The sequence below is a fragment of the Cylas formicarius genome, unplaced genomic scaffold (assembly GCF_029955315.1).
Source record: "Cylas formicarius isolate icCylForm1 unplaced genomic scaffold, icCylForm1.1 PGA_scaffold_5__7_contigs__length_24384050, whole genome shotgun sequence".
Classification (NCBI taxonomy): Eukaryota; Metazoa; Arthropoda; class Insecta; order Coleoptera; family Brentidae; genus Cylas; species Cylas formicarius.
The window spans coordinates 11,362,372-11,380,931 of record NW_026844341.1 but is presented as its reverse complement, the minus strand read 5'-3'; the positions used below and the strand labels follow the sequence as shown (position 1 = coordinate 11,380,931).

The following is an 18,560-nucleotide window of genomic DNA, read 5'->3' as shown; positions in this document are numbered from 1 at the left end:
ACAGTAGTCCCGGGAGATGTTTGCGTTGTTTTAACGGTCGTGTTCTGAGTCCTTCTCGCGGATGCCGTAAAATCTCTGAGTGCCAGGTTGGCACTCCGTGTCAATTGACCTGGCAGCTCGCCGATTGTTGAGCCGAGTCTCTCTATCGGGGTTTGGAGGCCGCTATTGGAAGGTGTCGAGTACACTTGCTCCCGGTAGATGGAGTTGTAGGCATTCTTACTTTCAGTACCTGTTATGGTGCTGTTTGCACTCTGTTCAACGTCCATTTGGACGTCTTTTCTCATCTCTTCGTTGTTGTCATTGTTTTTAATTAAAGTTTCCATACATTTATATAATACTCCGGAACAAAAGGCCGTCTCCGAACGCGGTGCCTCAGAAAGTGGAGGAGTGATCACTCTCACAGCTACCGCCATGACTGAGAGAGCTTGTGGCTATTGGAGCAGGGAAAGGCATCTGCTCCAGCCGTGCACCTTCTTCCATCACTGGCCTCCTTGTGCTCCCAAGGGCGCGGCACGTAGATGCCGGGAGTTACCACGTAGGCTGCGCTATACGGATCATACCGCACATCTCTTTCGAGCAGCGTCACCGTATCCGCTTGTAAGCGTGACCCTGGTCTTCGATGTTTGGCCCACCCAACACTGTTGAAATGGAGTTTTTGTCTTTTACCGTAGGAGCTATTTTATTTCGCTCCTACCCTCTGTTACAAAGAACAGCGAGCTTTCTCCGACGGATACACGGATGATGGCTGTTGCTCTTCAGCTCCGGTGTTGTTCATTTGGCGCTACCCGGAAAGCACGTGTAGGGTGTAAAAAAGTAAAGCCTACGGACGCGAACAACTCTACTATGAGTGTGTGTATGTGTGTGTATGTGTGTGTGTGTGTGTGTGTGTGTGTGTGTGTGTGTGTATGTGTGTGTGTGTGTGTGTGTGTGTGTGTGTGTGTGTGTGTGTGTGTGTGTGTGGGCGCGCGACCAACATTTTTTATTTTGATATATTCCTTGGACATTGCTCCTTCGCAGCTTGGTCAAGATGGCTCTTGGTGGGAATATATTTGGTCTGTGTGCATATCAATAGAGATTGAGCGTAGTAAACAATGGGTTGTCTCTCTCGGATGGTTGCTATTGACTCCACTGAATTGTCTCTTCAAGATAAAATTTGCCCAATTACAATAATTGAAAGATTGGTAACTAACAAAATGAAATATACTACAACAACAACAAAAAATGTAGCTTTACAATTTCTGTATACATTATTTTGCGCAATTTAAATTTAAACACGGAAAATATCACCAGTCTAGGTAACTTATATATCGAAATTTCACATTAAAATTTAAACTTTCAAAATCCAATGAAGGGCTGCTGGCCGTACGTGTAGTAAACATCATTCCACATGGCCATTTGCCTTTCCTTTCTGTTTGGCTTTACTGCAATCTGATCATCGAAATCTAAGTACTGTATATTGTTTGGCGAAACTTGAGGCCACGTCAGATTCAATAATGGGTCCGTGGCATCAGGTGAAGGGTTCCTGAAAGCATCAAACGCGACTTATTTATTCATATCAATGGTTTCATTGGAAGAGAAGAACTGAGAAACAAAGAAAAGACGAGGCTATGGAGGCGGCAAAGCTGTGTCCAACGTTGTATACAAGTAAAATTTATTTTAACCCCCAAATTTTTTTTATTTAAAATTTAGGTGACCGCCACTACCCAAGTTGATTTTGCAATGAGTAAGGGAACTTTTTTAACCAGATGGGCGTGGATATCCATCTGAAATTTGGGAATGCGCTCATGGAGAGAAAGTTAAAACTATGGAAAAACTTTTTCGCGCCAGCGATCAACTAAAATGTTTAAAATACTAATCGGATGGGATTAACTATTACATGACCAAAGAATTACCAAAAAATGGACAGTTGTAAGCTATAAGCATTTCATAAATACAAAATAATAATCACAAATTTACACAGAGGTAAAAGCTTTCTATGACAACATCCTTTTTTGAGCATGTGTTTAACGAGATAAATATTTTCATTCAATTATGTCAAATGACAAACCTAAGTTAGATAGAAAACAACGGAACAATAACAATTTTAGTGTTCTGATAAAGCCTATATTCATGGGCGAAAGCTTGACTTCATAATATAAGTCAGCATTATAAGCCTTACCACTTTTATTTTCTCTCTCCATACTCTCTGATACTGTCTTTCCGCCTTTTATTAGGAACTACACATCGATGTCAGTTAGGATATAAAATATAATTGCAAACACAATTTAAAAATTCTTATTCTAGAGAAAAGTGGGGTGAACTAAAAAAACAACTATCCCTAAATGTCTTAATAATGCAGATGCGATTAATTTTTCCTTGTATGATGGCGTAGAAATTTGGCTCTTAACAGAATGTACGAAATATATGCATTTGAGACGTGGAACTACAGAAGAATGCTTAGAATGTCCTGGGCACACGACACGACACGACCAACGCAGAAGTGTTGCTCGGAATGAACAAAGACGAAGCCAATCGAAGAAAGATCTGGTATCGGAGTCATATAATTCGGGGTCGAAAATATGAGGTTTGGTACTTCAAAGATAATCCAGGGGAAGATTGTGGGGAGAAGAATATGCGAAAATGATACATCTCTTCTGTAGATCTTTTCAAAATAGCAGTTTCCAAAATCAGGTTGATGTTATTAAACCTCTGATAAAGTCGAAGCAATGTGAAGAAGAGGAATGATACTCACAATGTTTTAGCGAAGTTTGTCCAGAGTCTGACAATTTGCTTGCGGATCAAGATGTCCCCATCCGTGAGTGACGGATCTGACAGTGAGCTAAAGAGGTATAGGCTCTCTGCTCCGTGGCTCGCTTTTCCCGCCCCTGAAGCAAATTTCAATCATAGCAAGCTCTCCAAACTCGCCGTCGGTGTAGTTACCTTCTATGATTGGAAGCGAATTTAAAGACCCTCGGTAGGAAAATTGATAAAGATAAACGGGAGTAAAATTTGAATGAATTTCAGCCTGTTTCAGCGTTGATTTGACGAACGTCAGGTCGCTGGTTATCTGAAAGTATACCTTGGTAACATATCGTAAATCTACTATGTACTACATTACTAGGAGCTTAGTTAAAAAAAAATCCACAGGCTACTGTAAACCTATTTACAAATGTTCTGGATTCCTCCTGCGAAATGAAATTGGCTTTGAGGCGGAGCTGAAGGAGGTGCATGAACACTGTCTCGGATTACTGATTCTCATATTGGTAAAGTAAAGGCGAGTTGCCGTTAAGATTGGTTGCTTATAGATTTCTAAGAATTCAAGAATTTTAGTTTTATCGAATAAGATTTGATGTCCGGCTTCAAGATTGTGGTGAGAGATCGAGGATCTTGAGAGATTTTTGGACAAGTGGTTAAGCTGGTTTTAACTTCATATTTATTAAGAATTCTTAATATGTGGTCATTGATGTTTTGAATGCAAGGAGGGACAACCGTGACAAGTATGAGGTTGCTTTCAGACTCATTGTCTTTGGAAGGTTGAGGTGAAGTTTGTTTTGTGCTCATATTTCCCTCCTTTAGCTTCGCAGGTACAAAGAATCCAAACCAGTTTTAGTGAACCTCTGAAATGTCAGCAAGTTTTATTTATGGACAACCGATGCAGAAGGAATTTAGAAGATTTGTAAATAGGAGCTTAGAGTTCAACCCAGAAACCGAGGTATTAGGTTGATGATGGAAGTTGTGAGACAATCTGCTTTTGGTTGAACTTGGGAAAAATGAAATAGACAAAGTGGCCGCATCTTCTTCTTCATATTTTGAAATAGTGTTATAAAAAGTATTATTTAGTAACACATTTTCTTGTTAGTGGAAATTGTTGCCACAATTATGCATGATAGAGTATTTATTGATTTTTGAAATTTAAATAACTTACTTCTACCACTGCACCGAAATTTTCACTAAACGATCCATTCGGGCCAACGTATGCGTCCTTGATTATCGACCCAACTTCCGTCGCGTTGATACTCGGCTTTAGTAGCAGATCAGAAGGTATTACGGTGGTCACGTCCCAATCAAAAAATGCTGCGGCTATATCGACTGCAAAAATAATGAATAAATGAATAAAGAATGTTACGATTTTTTTCAAATAAAACTAAAGAAAAGGACTAGCAAAATATATGTAATTAGACTCCTTTTGTTGATATTTACACGACCTCAATCAGAAATATCTCTGGATAATTTTCTTGTCATGGAGTGTCCGGATGATTTCAACTAGGCACCAAATTCTTACATTATCGAAACGAGCATTACCGATTATCAGTTTAGTTGAGTAGAAATAAAAAAAAAACTACATATTGTATTTCCCGGATTATCTCCTTTGCTATGTCAACACGGCCTCCTTTTTGCATGAAATTGAAGTCTTTTGCAATCAATTTTGCTGCTACACGACGGAAACCGAAATTATTGACCAAAACATCTCCATAAGATACATAGACAATTTTAAGTCCTCCTCTATCTCTATAAAGACTAATTCGCGATTATTGACCAAAATTTTTGTTACTTTATCAATTTTTTCGTCGGTCTTCGAATGAATCACGATAACTTTTGAACCAGTCATGCCACTGGTAAATGACCTTTTTCTTTAAAGAATCATTGCCGAAACACTTTTCCAAAATTTCCAGCGTTCGCGCCTCATTAAACCCATTTTCAAAATTGTAAAAAATTAGCAGCACATACAGCGATAAATATATTCTTGGCTACTTTTGCAAATGTAAAGCTATGACGCTAAGATTTAGAGGAAAAGTCAACAACAGATGTACTAATTTAATAAAAAAAGCAACTCAAATTAGAACAATGTGTACGCCACGCGGTGGTTACTCCGGAAACTTTTTGATCTGGAGTTATACACAAGAAGTTACCCGTACCACAAAGAAAGTCTTGGTTAATAAAGATAATGCCGCACAAAAATTTGTGGCCTAAAATCTTTCTAACTAATGAACCTAACTTAGTAACCACTAATTTCTCACAAACCTTAACAAAATACAAAGATAATAATAGGATAACTGTTAAAAAAAATAACAGAAAAATGGTCAAAAAACGATTGTTAGATTTAATATATAGATAAAGTAAAAAAATAGCCAAAAACCAATGAGTAAAGGTGAACATAAAAAATAACATTATGGACTAGCTATAACTTGATTGTGTATCCTGGACAACGACAAGGATATGTCTGAAACATTTAACAAGTATTAAAATAGGGAAATTTTGAAATATTGAGTTTAATGGGAGACAAGTTCGCTGGAGCAATTGAAGTTTCATAAGAAACGATAGTCGTAAAAAATTACATGTAACTGTACACAGTAACTATAATGAAACTTTAGAAGCGAAAGAAAATAAATTAAACACCTGGTATTGATAGTATGATTTCAAAAATTCATCAAATTTCACAGATAGAATAAGATCAGAAGTCCTACAATTTATACAAATATGGATAACCACCTACAGATCCATTTCTTTGATTTCTAATATAGCCACAAATTCTATGCGCTTTTTGATAAACAATATGTCTTTCGATAAAAAAAAACAGTGTTTTTGAGAAGAACCATTAGCACTAGCAATCCAGACTGGACCTCAACTGCAAACGCTCTACAAATTCTGGTAAGCAATAAGTTAGAAAGTAATAGTTTAGAATTATATCAGTTCGTGAAAATGTCAAATCAGCATCAAATGCGTAAACCATTTATATATACGACATTTATACGTTCATATATGCAATGAGGATTAGACTTCAAAACATGTATCTCATTCTAAAGATTTTTGGACAAAGGAGTAATGGATCTTTATAAGCAAGAGCAATGGTGGCAGGAGACTTTTAAGGGTCAGATTGTTTTGATAACTCATACTCACCAGTACTAAAAAAGTAAACACTAAAAGTTTTATTAGCAAATTTTTGTAAATTCAATCTGTATATTGAACACCACATATCATTCATCGTATGGTAAAAAGGAAAGTCCCAAGCAATTAATTAAATAGCACTTGCGAAATTTTGTCAGAAATAAAAGTGATTATTGCTTGTACTATTTCAAGTCAAATGATTCCGTTTTATATATTTCATGCTATTTAGAATTTTATGGTATAAACAAATCCGAAGTTAATTAACTAAATTATATTAAATAATAAATTACAGTTTAACTAAACTACCTTAGTCCGATTCAAAATTGTCAGTAAAAATTGTAGAGTAAAATACTGTAACTGAATAAATGTCTATTAAAGAAATGTTAAAATCTTTTAATTCCTATATTAGTGGTCCACCCAAAATATACGAGGATAACTCTGGAGCCAAACAAGAATAATAAGTTAAAAGAAATATACATATGTTGTAATTGTAAATGTATGGGACTGACGGAAAATCAGTTTTTGATAAAGGTTCAAACTTCATCCCAGCCCCACGTATTATTAAAAAAAAAACATTTCAAATGCTGGAAAAAACTGCTAGCACAAACAGCTAATGAAATTCGATTTGAAACCGCAAAAGTCCTTAGAAATCCAAACCTCTTAAATCTAATATTCCAAAGCCTGAAGGCATAGCTGGAAAATCTGTAAAATCTAATCCCAACATCATAATTCTAAAAGCAGATAAAAGAAATATTACCGTGGTCATCAACGACAAATGAATATCAGGAAAAGATTCAAGATATTATCACAGACCGAACCTATTGTTAACTTAAAAAAGATCGTACGTCATCTATGAAACGCATCCGTAAATCTGTTATTAAGGTTTCTTCTCTATCAGTATATGAGAAAATGTCTGTTACCCATCATGAGTGTAAAATTCGTTGTCTCTATGGACGCCCTAATATTTACAATCCAGGATTACCCCTTCGACCTATTGTCAGCGCCATTGGTTTTCCAACAAATCCTGTAGCAAAATATCTAGCTTCTATATTAAAACCCTTTCCAGGGAAACCTTAGAGTTTTGTACCTAATTATAGTAATAATAGAATTCGTCTTTACTAAACCTTGAAATCTTCAACATTATTTCAAATAGATTAAAATCCGAGAAACTGGAAACAAGCCTTCTCATAATGGGAGACTAAAAAGGTTTATCGAAGTGTAGCATAATATACTTTTTTTCTGGAACTATTTGTTTTTGGGTACATGGGTACTAACCAAAACAACACGATTACGGCGACACATTTACAGTGACAGAATTTACAAACTCCGATCGCCCCAAAGCCCTGACTAGAATACAAGAACCATCCGTAGGTATCGAAGGTGGACACTTGATCCGTTCACACTAGAGTGTAGAAAAATAGTATTTATTGTGGTACCAGTCGCCTAAATGCAGTTACCAAAATTATATTATTTTTTTTTATAACAAAATAGGTTTCAGAAAGAGACTCTATAGTAAATTAAAAAAAAAATCAAAATTTACCGTCTTTTCCGCTCAAACCCGGATGTGCATCCACTGAATTCATAGTGTCGAAAACTTGCGATTTCGGCGTATATTAAATCAATTAAAGTTCACTTTGTGCCGGTTTATTTCCGAGTGCCGACAAAAATAGCGTTAATTATGAAATTTCAGCAATGACATTTTCCAATCAATCAATCTTTGTAACTTACCATTCACAATATTAAACAAACTAAGCATTTCCGCTGATGCAGTTCCAAGTAATAGGGGAACTTGATTGAAATTGCCAGAATCTAGTAGGGGAAAACTGTGGCTTGTGACGTAAGCATCTTCGTGTTCAACTTCAATGGATATACCCGTCTACAATATAGAACCTAATGTACCTATCCAGATTAGTAAGCACATTTCTTTTATTTGATGTATTTCATTAAACTATGTAATTAGACTAAAGTCAACCGAATTTAGGTTCAAATTTTTTTTTCAGCACAATTTGTGAGAAAAAGCATGATATTCGAAGTATTTTATAAAAGATTTAAATGTTCTCGTAAAAGCGACGAAAGACGTCTAAAAAACTCATTAATAAAGAATTTTAGAATGGTAATGTGGGCAATGTGTGAAATTTTGTGGGCAAACAGCAAAAAGGCAACGTGTTTTTTTCCGAAATGAAAGTTTTATTTTAGAAAAACATCGAAATTTTGTCTCCCCAGGGAAAAATCTACTTTATTGTACAAGCAGTGATTCAAATGAGATAGAACCAAGGAGTTACAGAGAAGATTTTTGATTTCTCATGATGAGCAATATCTATGATAGAAAATTGGTTTAATTGCATCGGTCGGTTTTTGCCGAGTCGAATTTGCTGACGTTTCGCCAATGATAATGTTGGCTTCTTCAGAGCTTGACTGAAACTTTTCAGTTTCAGTTAAGCTCTTACCTTTCATGTGTTTTGTCTGTTTATGCAAAATAAACATGAATCGTCTTCTTTGCACACTGAGCAGGTCTGCAAGTTTATACTGTTTTCTCCAATTTTTCCTATTATATTTGTTAGCTTATAAATTAGTCAAAGGTTTGGCAATTTTCTATTACTATAAATTATGTTACATGTCTTCCATATATAAAAAAGGACATGAGAAGTCAACGACCAATTATAGAGGAATTAGTGTCATCCCTTCAATCGCTAGACTTTCCACCACAATGGTAAAAGAAAAAATAGATCAACATATGGATGATTTAAGCGAAGAACAGTCAGCATTCCAGAAAAATAGATCATGCCTGGACAATATATTTATCATGAGACAGGCCGTAGCAAAGACTAAACCTAAGAACATTGAAACACATATGACACACACAAATGTCATAACAAAAGCACTAAAACAAGGATGCGGCCTGTCACCCACACTTTTTAATAATAGATAGAACAAGTTTTAAAGAGAAAGTACAAGAATTGTGGATTGATGGGCATACCGTTACAAGGAAATATATTGCATTCACTAATTTTAGCAGAATAATTTCTGCACAAGGAAAAGAGGACATGTAATACGTGACAAGAAAGCTAAAAGAAGAGTACGGACTGTGGTGCCTGAAAATAAATATGTATAAAACCGAATATTTATGTATTGGGCAGATTTAGATTTGAATTTAGAGAAAGAAATCATTAAACTTTTAATTATATAGGATCTACCGAGATGGTACAGGTTTAAGGGATATATAGACAAAAATAGCACCAGAAAAACAAGACACAAAAGCACTTTATAGACTGATAAGGAACAATACTCTTTCTTACTAAAGAAAACAAAAAAGAATCTTCCAAAGCATAATACAGAATATCATCTTATATGGAGCAGAAGTATGGCCAATGACAACAACGATAAGAAACAAAATAAGAACGACCGAATTGAACTTATGAGAAGATGTCTACAAGTCACAAGAACTGACAAAATAAGAACTGCAGAAATTTGGCCACGAATTGGAATATAATGCTCGATAACAAGGAAATTAGAAGACAAAGAATTACAATGGTATGTTTAAGTATAGAAAATGCCAGAACACAGGTTGCCAGAACCCGTACTGGACTAAGAGGTCGGCTGGCTCTAAGATGGGTGACATACATTGGACATGCAATGACTGATAGAGATCTCAGAGTAGGGGACTGGAAGGTAAGAGAACTGTGGATGACAAAAACGGTGAACTCGTAAAGGAAAATGTCGAAGAAGAAAATAAATTATGGTTCTTATATTAGCTAGGCAGCAACAGATAGTTTATAAGGTATATGGCTTTTTAGTAAAAGGGCCGAACTCCTGGTTAGTTTATAAAATAGCCGTTGCTTACACGAAAATGCGTTTACTATTAAAATAGCCAGTAGTTTAGGTGGTTTGTAAACTACACACCTAACATGTATATACAAACAAAATCTTCACAGATTTGTGAATAAGGCTTGCTGAGGTTTAGCCAATAATCCTGTTGGCTTCTGAGAGCTTAACTGAAACTGGTGATTAACTGAAGCTCTGTGGAAACCAGCAGGAAGATTGGCGATACGTAAAAAAAGTTTCATTTATTTGCAACCGACGCAGGAGCAATCCAGAAGATTTGCAAATAGTATTAGAGTAGTCTGTCGAAGTTTTCACAGAATAATGTTAATTTGAACAATATTTCTGTGCGCCACTTATAAATTGGGTGATTTCCCCATTACAGTGTTGTATACTATCATTTTATCTGCACTTACGCGAATATTGGTGAAGAATGCCGGAGTCAATACCTCGGTCGGCAGGCTTTGTAAAAAATCTCGAATTTCCGTGGTCGTGTTTTGTTCGGTAATTGTCGGATCTACGTATTTTGCGTAGTCGTACGCTGTTTGCCGGGCGTTGTCCTGAATTACAGAATCTATATAAGTGAGCGAACAACCGCTTTGGCAAATTGCCGCCCTGTACAGTCCGGCTGATTTTGGATTCACAATATGCGTCCCGACTGAAATACCGCCTGCACTTCCACCGAATATCGTTATTTTTTCTGGATCACCACCGAAAAGAGCGATATTATTTTTTGTCCATTTCATGGCCAACAACTGGTCCTTCAGTCCGGCGTTGCCCAAAACTACGTCGTCTTCGGTGGATAGGAACCCGTACATCCCCAGCCTATAATTGACGTACACGACTATCACGTCTTCGTCTAAGAGATAAAAAGGTCCGCCTGAAACGTCATCCGTACATCCAATGAAGAAACCACCTCCATATATCCACAACATTACGGGTAATTTCTCGGTGATCTAGAAACAAGTTGAACACTACTTATAATCAATATTTATAGAAATCGGACTACTGTAAAATCTTGACTTAAGTATAAGCGTGCTAATGTGCTTTAGTATGAGTTTAAATTTTTTAAGAATGCTGATCTATTATATGTGTAGTTAGGGTTAAACAAATGAAACGTGTTCGTGGAATAGTTATAGTGATAGGAACAAACTTGTTATACACTTAAATTAATCGCCTTTGCAACTGGAATTGTCACATTATTCGTTTTTAACCATTTGGATAGTGTTTAATTGTATAAGCTTGATGCATACTACACTGCAAAAAGCCGCTCAAGTTATCGCTTTAATCGAAAATGGAATTTGCCAGCAAGCTGTTGCTCGACAACTGGGTATGAAACGCGCTGTAGTTCAAAGAGTATGCCAACCTTATGAGGCGACTGAATCCTTTGCTGGGCGCTATGGGCGCAGGCAGAGGCGAATTACAACGGCTCGTGATGACTGCTTTATTGTTTCAGCAATGTTAAGAAATCGTCACCTTAATGCGGTTCAAGCTCAATAACAGCTCCATGAAGTTCGAAGAGTGGCGATTAGTCAGTGGACAGTGAGACTCCAAAAACAACTGCAATTGGTCCAAAACTTACTCCAGCCGACCGACAAGCACGGCTACGCTTTGCACGGGATCATCTGAATTGGACATTGATGAGACCAGAATATGCCTTTTTGGTAGTGACCGACGAAAAAAGTGTACAGAAGACCATGAAAGCGATTTGCAGAATGCTGCAATGAAAAGCGCAGCCCTTATGGAGGTACACGGAGAATTTTAGCTAGACTGCGTACCCCAACCTCGATCCCAGAGCTTGTAGTAGAGGAAGAGTGGAGAGAGGACCAATAGCGAACATGATTAGATCTCCGCCTAATCGAGTAAAAGATGTTAATAGGGCAAGAGGGGGTCAGACCCTTTATTAAAAAAATAAGTGTTGAATTGCTGATTACCCTATTTGTATTAAATTGTCTTTCAAACAGCCTATTTTTTTTATCTGATTAGTAGTTTCTAAAAAGAATGAAGTTGAAGTGAAAAGTTTATTTTGCATATTTGCTTTTTAATATGATGACGGAAGGTGTGAATATATTTGGTGTTCGATATATTTGGCATAGGGGCCCAGCTTCAACTTCAAACCGAATTCCAGCTCAGCGCAATTTCCTGACCAGTTGTAGTAGGCTTTGGAGTATATTGCTTGAGCATGATTTTGTCACATTTGGGGTATATTTTAACATTGATTTTTCCATTAAAAATAGCACAAATTTCTTGTCAATTTAAATCTTGCTAAACAAGTACCGTTTATGTCAATGTGTAACTGAATCGACAGAACTATTAATTGATGAATCGTTTCGTCAATTATCCTGCTTACCGGAAACTGGTCTGCATTCTACTGTATCTGGTTAGAGGGGCTCGCAGCTAAAAGAGGGACATGACCATCGTCCTGGATGTTCTTTTGGTGGAATTTAATTAAGAACAAGATTTGATATCCGGTTTTATGATTATGTTCGGCAACCGCTGATGAGATTATTTGTCTTAGTCTTAAGGCTCTTCCATTTCCTTTTGGCCTAAATGATATTTTTTGTCCTGTCACCAATGTATTTTTGTAAACTTCTGGTATCTCAAACGGAATGATGAATCCAAGATGTTGAGAGTTTTAGATGAGTGGTAAATCTGGTTTTAACATTATATGTCTTAAGAACTTTTGATATGTGGTAACATTTTGAATTATTGAATTTCTTTAGAATACATTTTCTTTGGGAGGTTGTGGTGTTGGAAGTGTTAGTTCTTAATATTTCTAATGTGAAAATTATGGTTAGTGTTAATTCTGAGAATAGAGATTCGAGTGAGGGCTCTGGTCACAAAATAGTTAATAACCGATAACTTCTGAGCCGGATAGTGATGTGACAAGGCATTAAGCCTATGCTCATGTACGAAGGTTCTCTGTAAACGTAATGACCCAAGGTAAGGTCTGATATTCTATTAATAAGAATACCTAAGAATGAGAGATTAGTAGTAGTTTGTGATTTAATGCTTCTTGACCATGAGGCTAATTAAAAGTATCATTAACGGAGCGTTTTCGCAGTTGTTGTAGATGGAAAGTGTGATAATGGAGAACCCTAATATTTGTTCATAAATTTTACCGTTACAAGTAAAATATGTTCAAGGCAAGCATTCTCAGATTTTAGTGTAAGTAGTGCCGATTCTAAGCCACTTTTGGCGGGAAAATTTGAACTTTCATGAATGTTCAGCTGTGTTCGGGTTGGCGCTTGAAAATTTTGAATCTTCGGGTATGTTCGGGTGTGTTCGGGTATAATCCAAAAGTGGCTTAGAACCGGCACTACTATACTACTAATGCATCTGTAATAATGTTGAGTGTTTGAATAATAGGAACTTTAGTAAGGAGAGACTCTACTTCGAAACTAACCAGAATATTGTTTGGATCTAATGAAATATTTTTTAATTGGTAAATGCAGTGCAAGGAATAAAGTACTGGACTATAAGTTTTCCCTGTAAAGGGTATTAATAGAGAAAAGGAATCATAAGAAGTGTGTAGAAGCGAGAAATTTTAGAGTCGAGGGAGGAGAATTAGATTTAAGTTTGCATTCCAGAGATGACCTTCATTAAATTGACCATATGATCCGTCTGCAAGAAAATTTTGATTTTTTTCTTCTGTTTGTGTTCTTTTCTTTATTTACTTTTAAAATTACTATGCCAGGATTGACGATCAACAATCGAAGTAGCAGGAGTCCAGTAGCAGCAAATAGTATAACCTATGGTCTGTGTAAGTTTCCTTTAAAAATCGAACAGGACGTTTGACACCATTTTTGATTTGCTAATATGCTGTTCTTAGTGTATTACTAGCGACAGAGTGCCTTCTAAGGAAGATAATTTCGAGTTCGCCTAGAAATTCACAACCTTCGAAATTAGAATTTAGCTGATCTAAAATCAGTACATGGGGATCATATTTTCTTTTTAGATACTATTAACGGCATGGTCGACTATCTTAATAAAAACCTACTTATTCTGTTTCATTTACATGCCTCTTTAAGAACTTCTAAAACGTCTAAGCCATGGTTACCTCCAACTTTGAAAGTAAAAATGGCGCTTCGTGACAACTCTCAATTCAATTATACTGAGACAAATTTGTGTTTGCCTTTGTGATTAAGACAAATTCTGTAGGCGATAACGGCATAAGTCTTAAATATATAACACAAAATATGACAAAATACATCACAACTATTATAAAGAAATAAGTGCCTCTCATCGAGTAAATTCCCTGATGCGTAGAAGATGGTGAATCTTTTCGCACCACTTTCAAAGCTTTTTGGTTTGGGAGAGACTGTGCTACATTTATTATCTAATTATTTTAAAAGGCGATAGAAAACTATTCTAAAACCATATTTTTTTTGTTTTTCTTAGATTTAGAAGTAGCGTCGGGTCCTATTTCTTTTTCACTAGTGCCACAAAGCAATGAATGTGATAAAAAAAGTAAAGGAATTATTTCAACGGTTACCCAAAACATAAATTGGTACTTATAGATAGGAAATTCAGGTCGCTTTGTTTGTTACTATTAGACACTAAAGATCCTCCAAAAAAGGTTGTTTTATCATTGAATTGCATAGCAAAAAATAATGTGCATCACGAGAATAAAATGGGACTGCGAAGTGAAAGTTTTGCTGCATTCAAAGAAAAAGTCAAAACCAAAGTAAAAACGAATAAAAAGTGAAATAAAATAAAAAATGTCCCAAATATATTGGCGGTTCAGAATCAATTGGCAAAATTCTAAACGAATCGGTAAGCCGTGGAGTCTCAAATTCTGCACTTTTAGCTAATGGTAAGAAAGTAGTCCTTGCATTTGGGTCATTCTACCAACCCGAAAAATTTATTTACGTACGTCACAAAACTGAAAGAACCGCGAAACTTTTTCATTGCTCACGTTCTGCTAGGTTTCTCTAAAATATGTGAAAAAATTCTCCGATGGGTTGTGTATGTGGTGTCGTACTACTATTCAAATTTTTATAAATATATAAGATGGGTATGGGCATTTTTGGATCGCGGTTCCCCGCGGGGGGCGATTGTATTTTGAGGTTATGTTCATCCAAACCGCCTTTCGGTATCTACTGCCAGGAGTACCTTTTTTGTATTAAGATTAGTGGGCTAACCAAGGTGCGAATACTATGTACTAAGTATATTTTACAATGGGCTTTACAACAATCGAAAAATACCTATATATTATCAACAAAAAGGCTAAACAAGATGCGAATAATATCTACTCGGTATAAAATTAAATATAAATAGGTCGTCTTAGGTGCATGCTTTGAACTATTTGAACGTTTTCCTGAGAATCTACGCGTCGCTGATGAGCTCCCGAAATTTTTGGGTGGGACGACGGCAACAACTAATGAAATCAAATACAAGGAAAACGTTGCCGAGCCCGGGCTCAATACGGTATCAGTGGGCTACCGGTACCATTAATATATGGAATGGAATCATATGGGGCTTATATTGGACGAAGAATATGATCTTAAGGTGCGTTCCATTAATTTATGGCCACCCTGCATAAAACATAAATGACATATGGGAAAAAATATACTGAATGATGGAGGTAATATGAGCCGAACTTCGCTTAAAAGTCGTTAAAACTTCAATTTTTGTCTTCTGCGCGTAGACACACACAGACTCATGTGCCTCCCTATATTATCAACACACCGTTCAAAATAATTCGTACTTGCCTTTCTTGCGGGCGTGTATACATTAAGATATAAGCAATCTTCACTCTGCTGGCCATATGGTATCATGGCTATGCAACAGCTTTTCGTTTCGTTGGTCTCTAGGATGCCATCCCACGGTTCAGGAGGTAATGGAGCCTGGAAACAAAAACATATCGCACCTGTAAATATCGAAATTAAAATCAAAGAATGTTTCAACTAATTGAATCACAATTGATGAATTGAATTTGTTAAATACAAAAGTTGTAGATAACACTAAAAAAACAATTTAAAATTATTTTTGAACAGACAGTGCGATTCATTAATACGTAGGAAACGAAATTCATATATTTCTAAATGGATCACTTTGTATATTAATAATAGATAGATACTCCGTTGTATACCCAATTTATGGTTATTTTGGTTTATACCGAGTGTTTTCGGATTTTATAAAATAGTACAGTCATTAATCCTATATTTGTCCTGAAGTTAGTTCAAAACGTTTATACAGGATGAGTCAAAACGAAAAATATTAATTTTCGTGAAAAAATCAAATGGAACACCCTATATATTATATTTTCGTTAATTACTCCTATTAATGTTCTTTCAATTGAAATAAGCATTCACTACTACTACATACCTAAACTTACTATTTTTTAAGGTGGTAAAAATTTTTACGAACAAAACTCCGACATTTGTCAAATTATGAGAAAATGTCGCAATAAGCCAAGAAAACTATAAAGAAATAGATACATTTTTAATTTTGTGAAAAAAATGTCTTCTTTCCATCAATTTAGAAATTCTGTTTTTCCTAAAGTCTAAAACATTCTTGAACTATAAATATGTTTTCAGATTGAGTACAAATGTAAGTTTGATGAGTGTTTTTTCTGGAACTATTAGCGATGTTAATAATGCTATTATCTAAAAGAATTATACTAATCGCTTGTGTCATTTTCGCAAGGTTTGAACATTTTGAGTATTGTGTTCTTAAAAATGTATAGACCTCAAAAAATAAGTTAAAAATTAAGAACGAGTTATATGTCCCAAACTGCAGACGAAGCCCAAAGCTAAGCGAAGATAACGCATCGCTGACACCGCATTAAAATTTTGAATTTTGAACATTTAAGTAATGTTAAACTCAAAGTTTTTTGTCGAAAAAATGGATATCAATCAATCAAAAAACACTCGGTACAACCCTACATTAGGTGATTGAGTATAAAAGGACGTATCTAGTAATGCAATAATATGGATTTAAACATAATTTTAAATTGTTTCTTTTAGTCATATCTAAAACTTTTGTATTTAACATTTTTTTCTAAGACAAGTCTATCGAAAACATCGTCCACGTCCAGTTGTCTCGAAATAATATTTCTAAAAATAAAAGGATAAAGAAACTAAGTAAATTTTATGTTATAATTTTTGCTTCCTACAAATCTAATCTCTAAATCCTAATAATCGAAATATTAATTTATATTGCTCATATAATACAGACTGATTCATTAATGTTGCCCATAAATCAAAGACTACTGGACCAGGTAATCGTAATTATTAGCAAGCCTACTGGCAACTTGCAGCTTTATGACAACACACGCAGGAAGATACGCAGGGACAAATCATTGGAAAACAGGAGAAAATTAGAAAAGCTTGACATATGGTACTGATCTCTTTCACGATGATCGGAAAGACACCAACAGAAGAAGAAAATATTAAACTGGATGGGTTCAGCAAGAGGCTGATCTCATTGAGGCAGGAATGGTTCACTGACGGCTCTAAAACGCTTGAAGGCGTTGAGTGGGCATTTAAGGAGAGTATTCTGGTATAGAAATATGAATCCGTCTAGGCATGTACTCCAGTATATACCAAGCTACAATATTCAGGCACCGATAGTAAAAAAAATCGGAACCATGTTCCTGAAACATAATCAGGCTGTACGCTACTCCATTAATTCTTTACCTGAAACCGCAGTTTGCCGAGAGGAGGAGTTGCAAACGGAATTCCCCTGTAAGCGTAATAACTCTTGTTCTGGAACGTGATTTCGGATCCTCGGATTGTTCCATCTGGAAGATCGACGACCAAATCTTGCGCCAGCTTAAAACGAAACTAGTTATTTAGCGTTTTTACCGTCAACAGAACAATAAAAGACCAAACGTACAAAAACCCCGGCCTCATAGGAATGAAGGGTTAGCTTTTTGAAAGCTATAGTTACTCAAAAATATACGAACTGGAAAAAATAAATTTTACTCACCGCGACTGAAAGAAAAACCAAACTTAAAAGTCTATGCATGATTGTTTTCGAATTTCTGATAGAGCTGGCAGTTTCCGGGTTTATATACGAATTTATATATTCAATAAGGATTGCTGATAAGATGAAATCTGAACAGTTTATGTTGTACGAAGTTCATGGCGATTGATTTATTTGTCTTTGCTTTATGTCTTGGTTTATTTCGGGTAGGTAGAAGTAAGACTGATTGTTTCGGTGATCAGACAATTTTAGGGAATTTTGTAATCGCACCTAAGCATTTAAATGATATTTTTTAAGGGGGCTGTTGAATATGAAAGGATGACGATGGAATTTAGCATTACCACTTGAAATATTATTCATGAACCATAAGAAAAAGAAATATAGCGTCGTGTCAATTTGTTCAAAAAAACCATGGTAATTTTGATTTTACCCTGCAGTTTTCCTATGTTTCTTAATGTAATTCTAATAAACGTAGTTTATTAGAATAACGAATAAAGCATATTGTTATTACACAAGCCAACAAAATTTTGCGACTTGTATTATTTTCGGCGTTATAGGCACAAAACTAATGGAAAAACAATGTTGTTTTTTGTTTCTATCACGCAACATTTTGCAGATGTCATATTTATTGTTTTAAAAATGGGATCATTAAATAAACTTCTAAAAACTTAAATTACTACGCCATATGCATACATTTTGCATAAATTAACAGAATATTATCGGGGAATCCCCAAAAGAATACTATAGGTTCTGGGATTGGATGGAGTCAAAACATTGCCGAGTCGGTTCGTGGCAGTATGTAAGGTTAGTGATCATTGTGAGTTAAATTTCTTTTTAAAATGCCAAGACTTTGTAAAATTATTCTCGATAGGTTTAGCTATGTGTGTGGTTCTTTTGTGGTCAAGAAATTTAGACGTAAATTACCCCCTGTTTAAAAAAAATAC

At 35.6% G+C, this 18,560-nt stretch overlaps 1 protein-coding gene across 1 annotated transcript; it reads right to left on the bottom strand.

The window, feature by feature from the left end:
• Positions 1-1,235: 1,235 nt before the first annotated feature.
• Positions 1,236-17,670, bottom strand: LOC132702124 (juvenile hormone esterase-like). The gene is made up of 9 exons (XM_060670570.1): positions 17,620-17,670; positions 17,328-17,462; positions 15,399-15,533; positions 10,101-10,640; positions 7,594-7,741; positions 3,905-4,068; positions 2,920-3,046; positions 2,732-2,864; positions 1,236-1,522 (listed from the first exon to the last, which is right to left on the bottom strand). Exons 1-9 carry the CDS (start codon positions 17,656-17,658, stop codon positions 1,336-1,338), a joined length of 1,608 nt encoding a protein of 535 aa, XP_060526553.1. The 5' UTR covers positions 17,659-17,670; the 3' UTR covers positions 1,236-1,335.
• Positions 17,671-18,560: the final 890 nt, after the last annotated feature.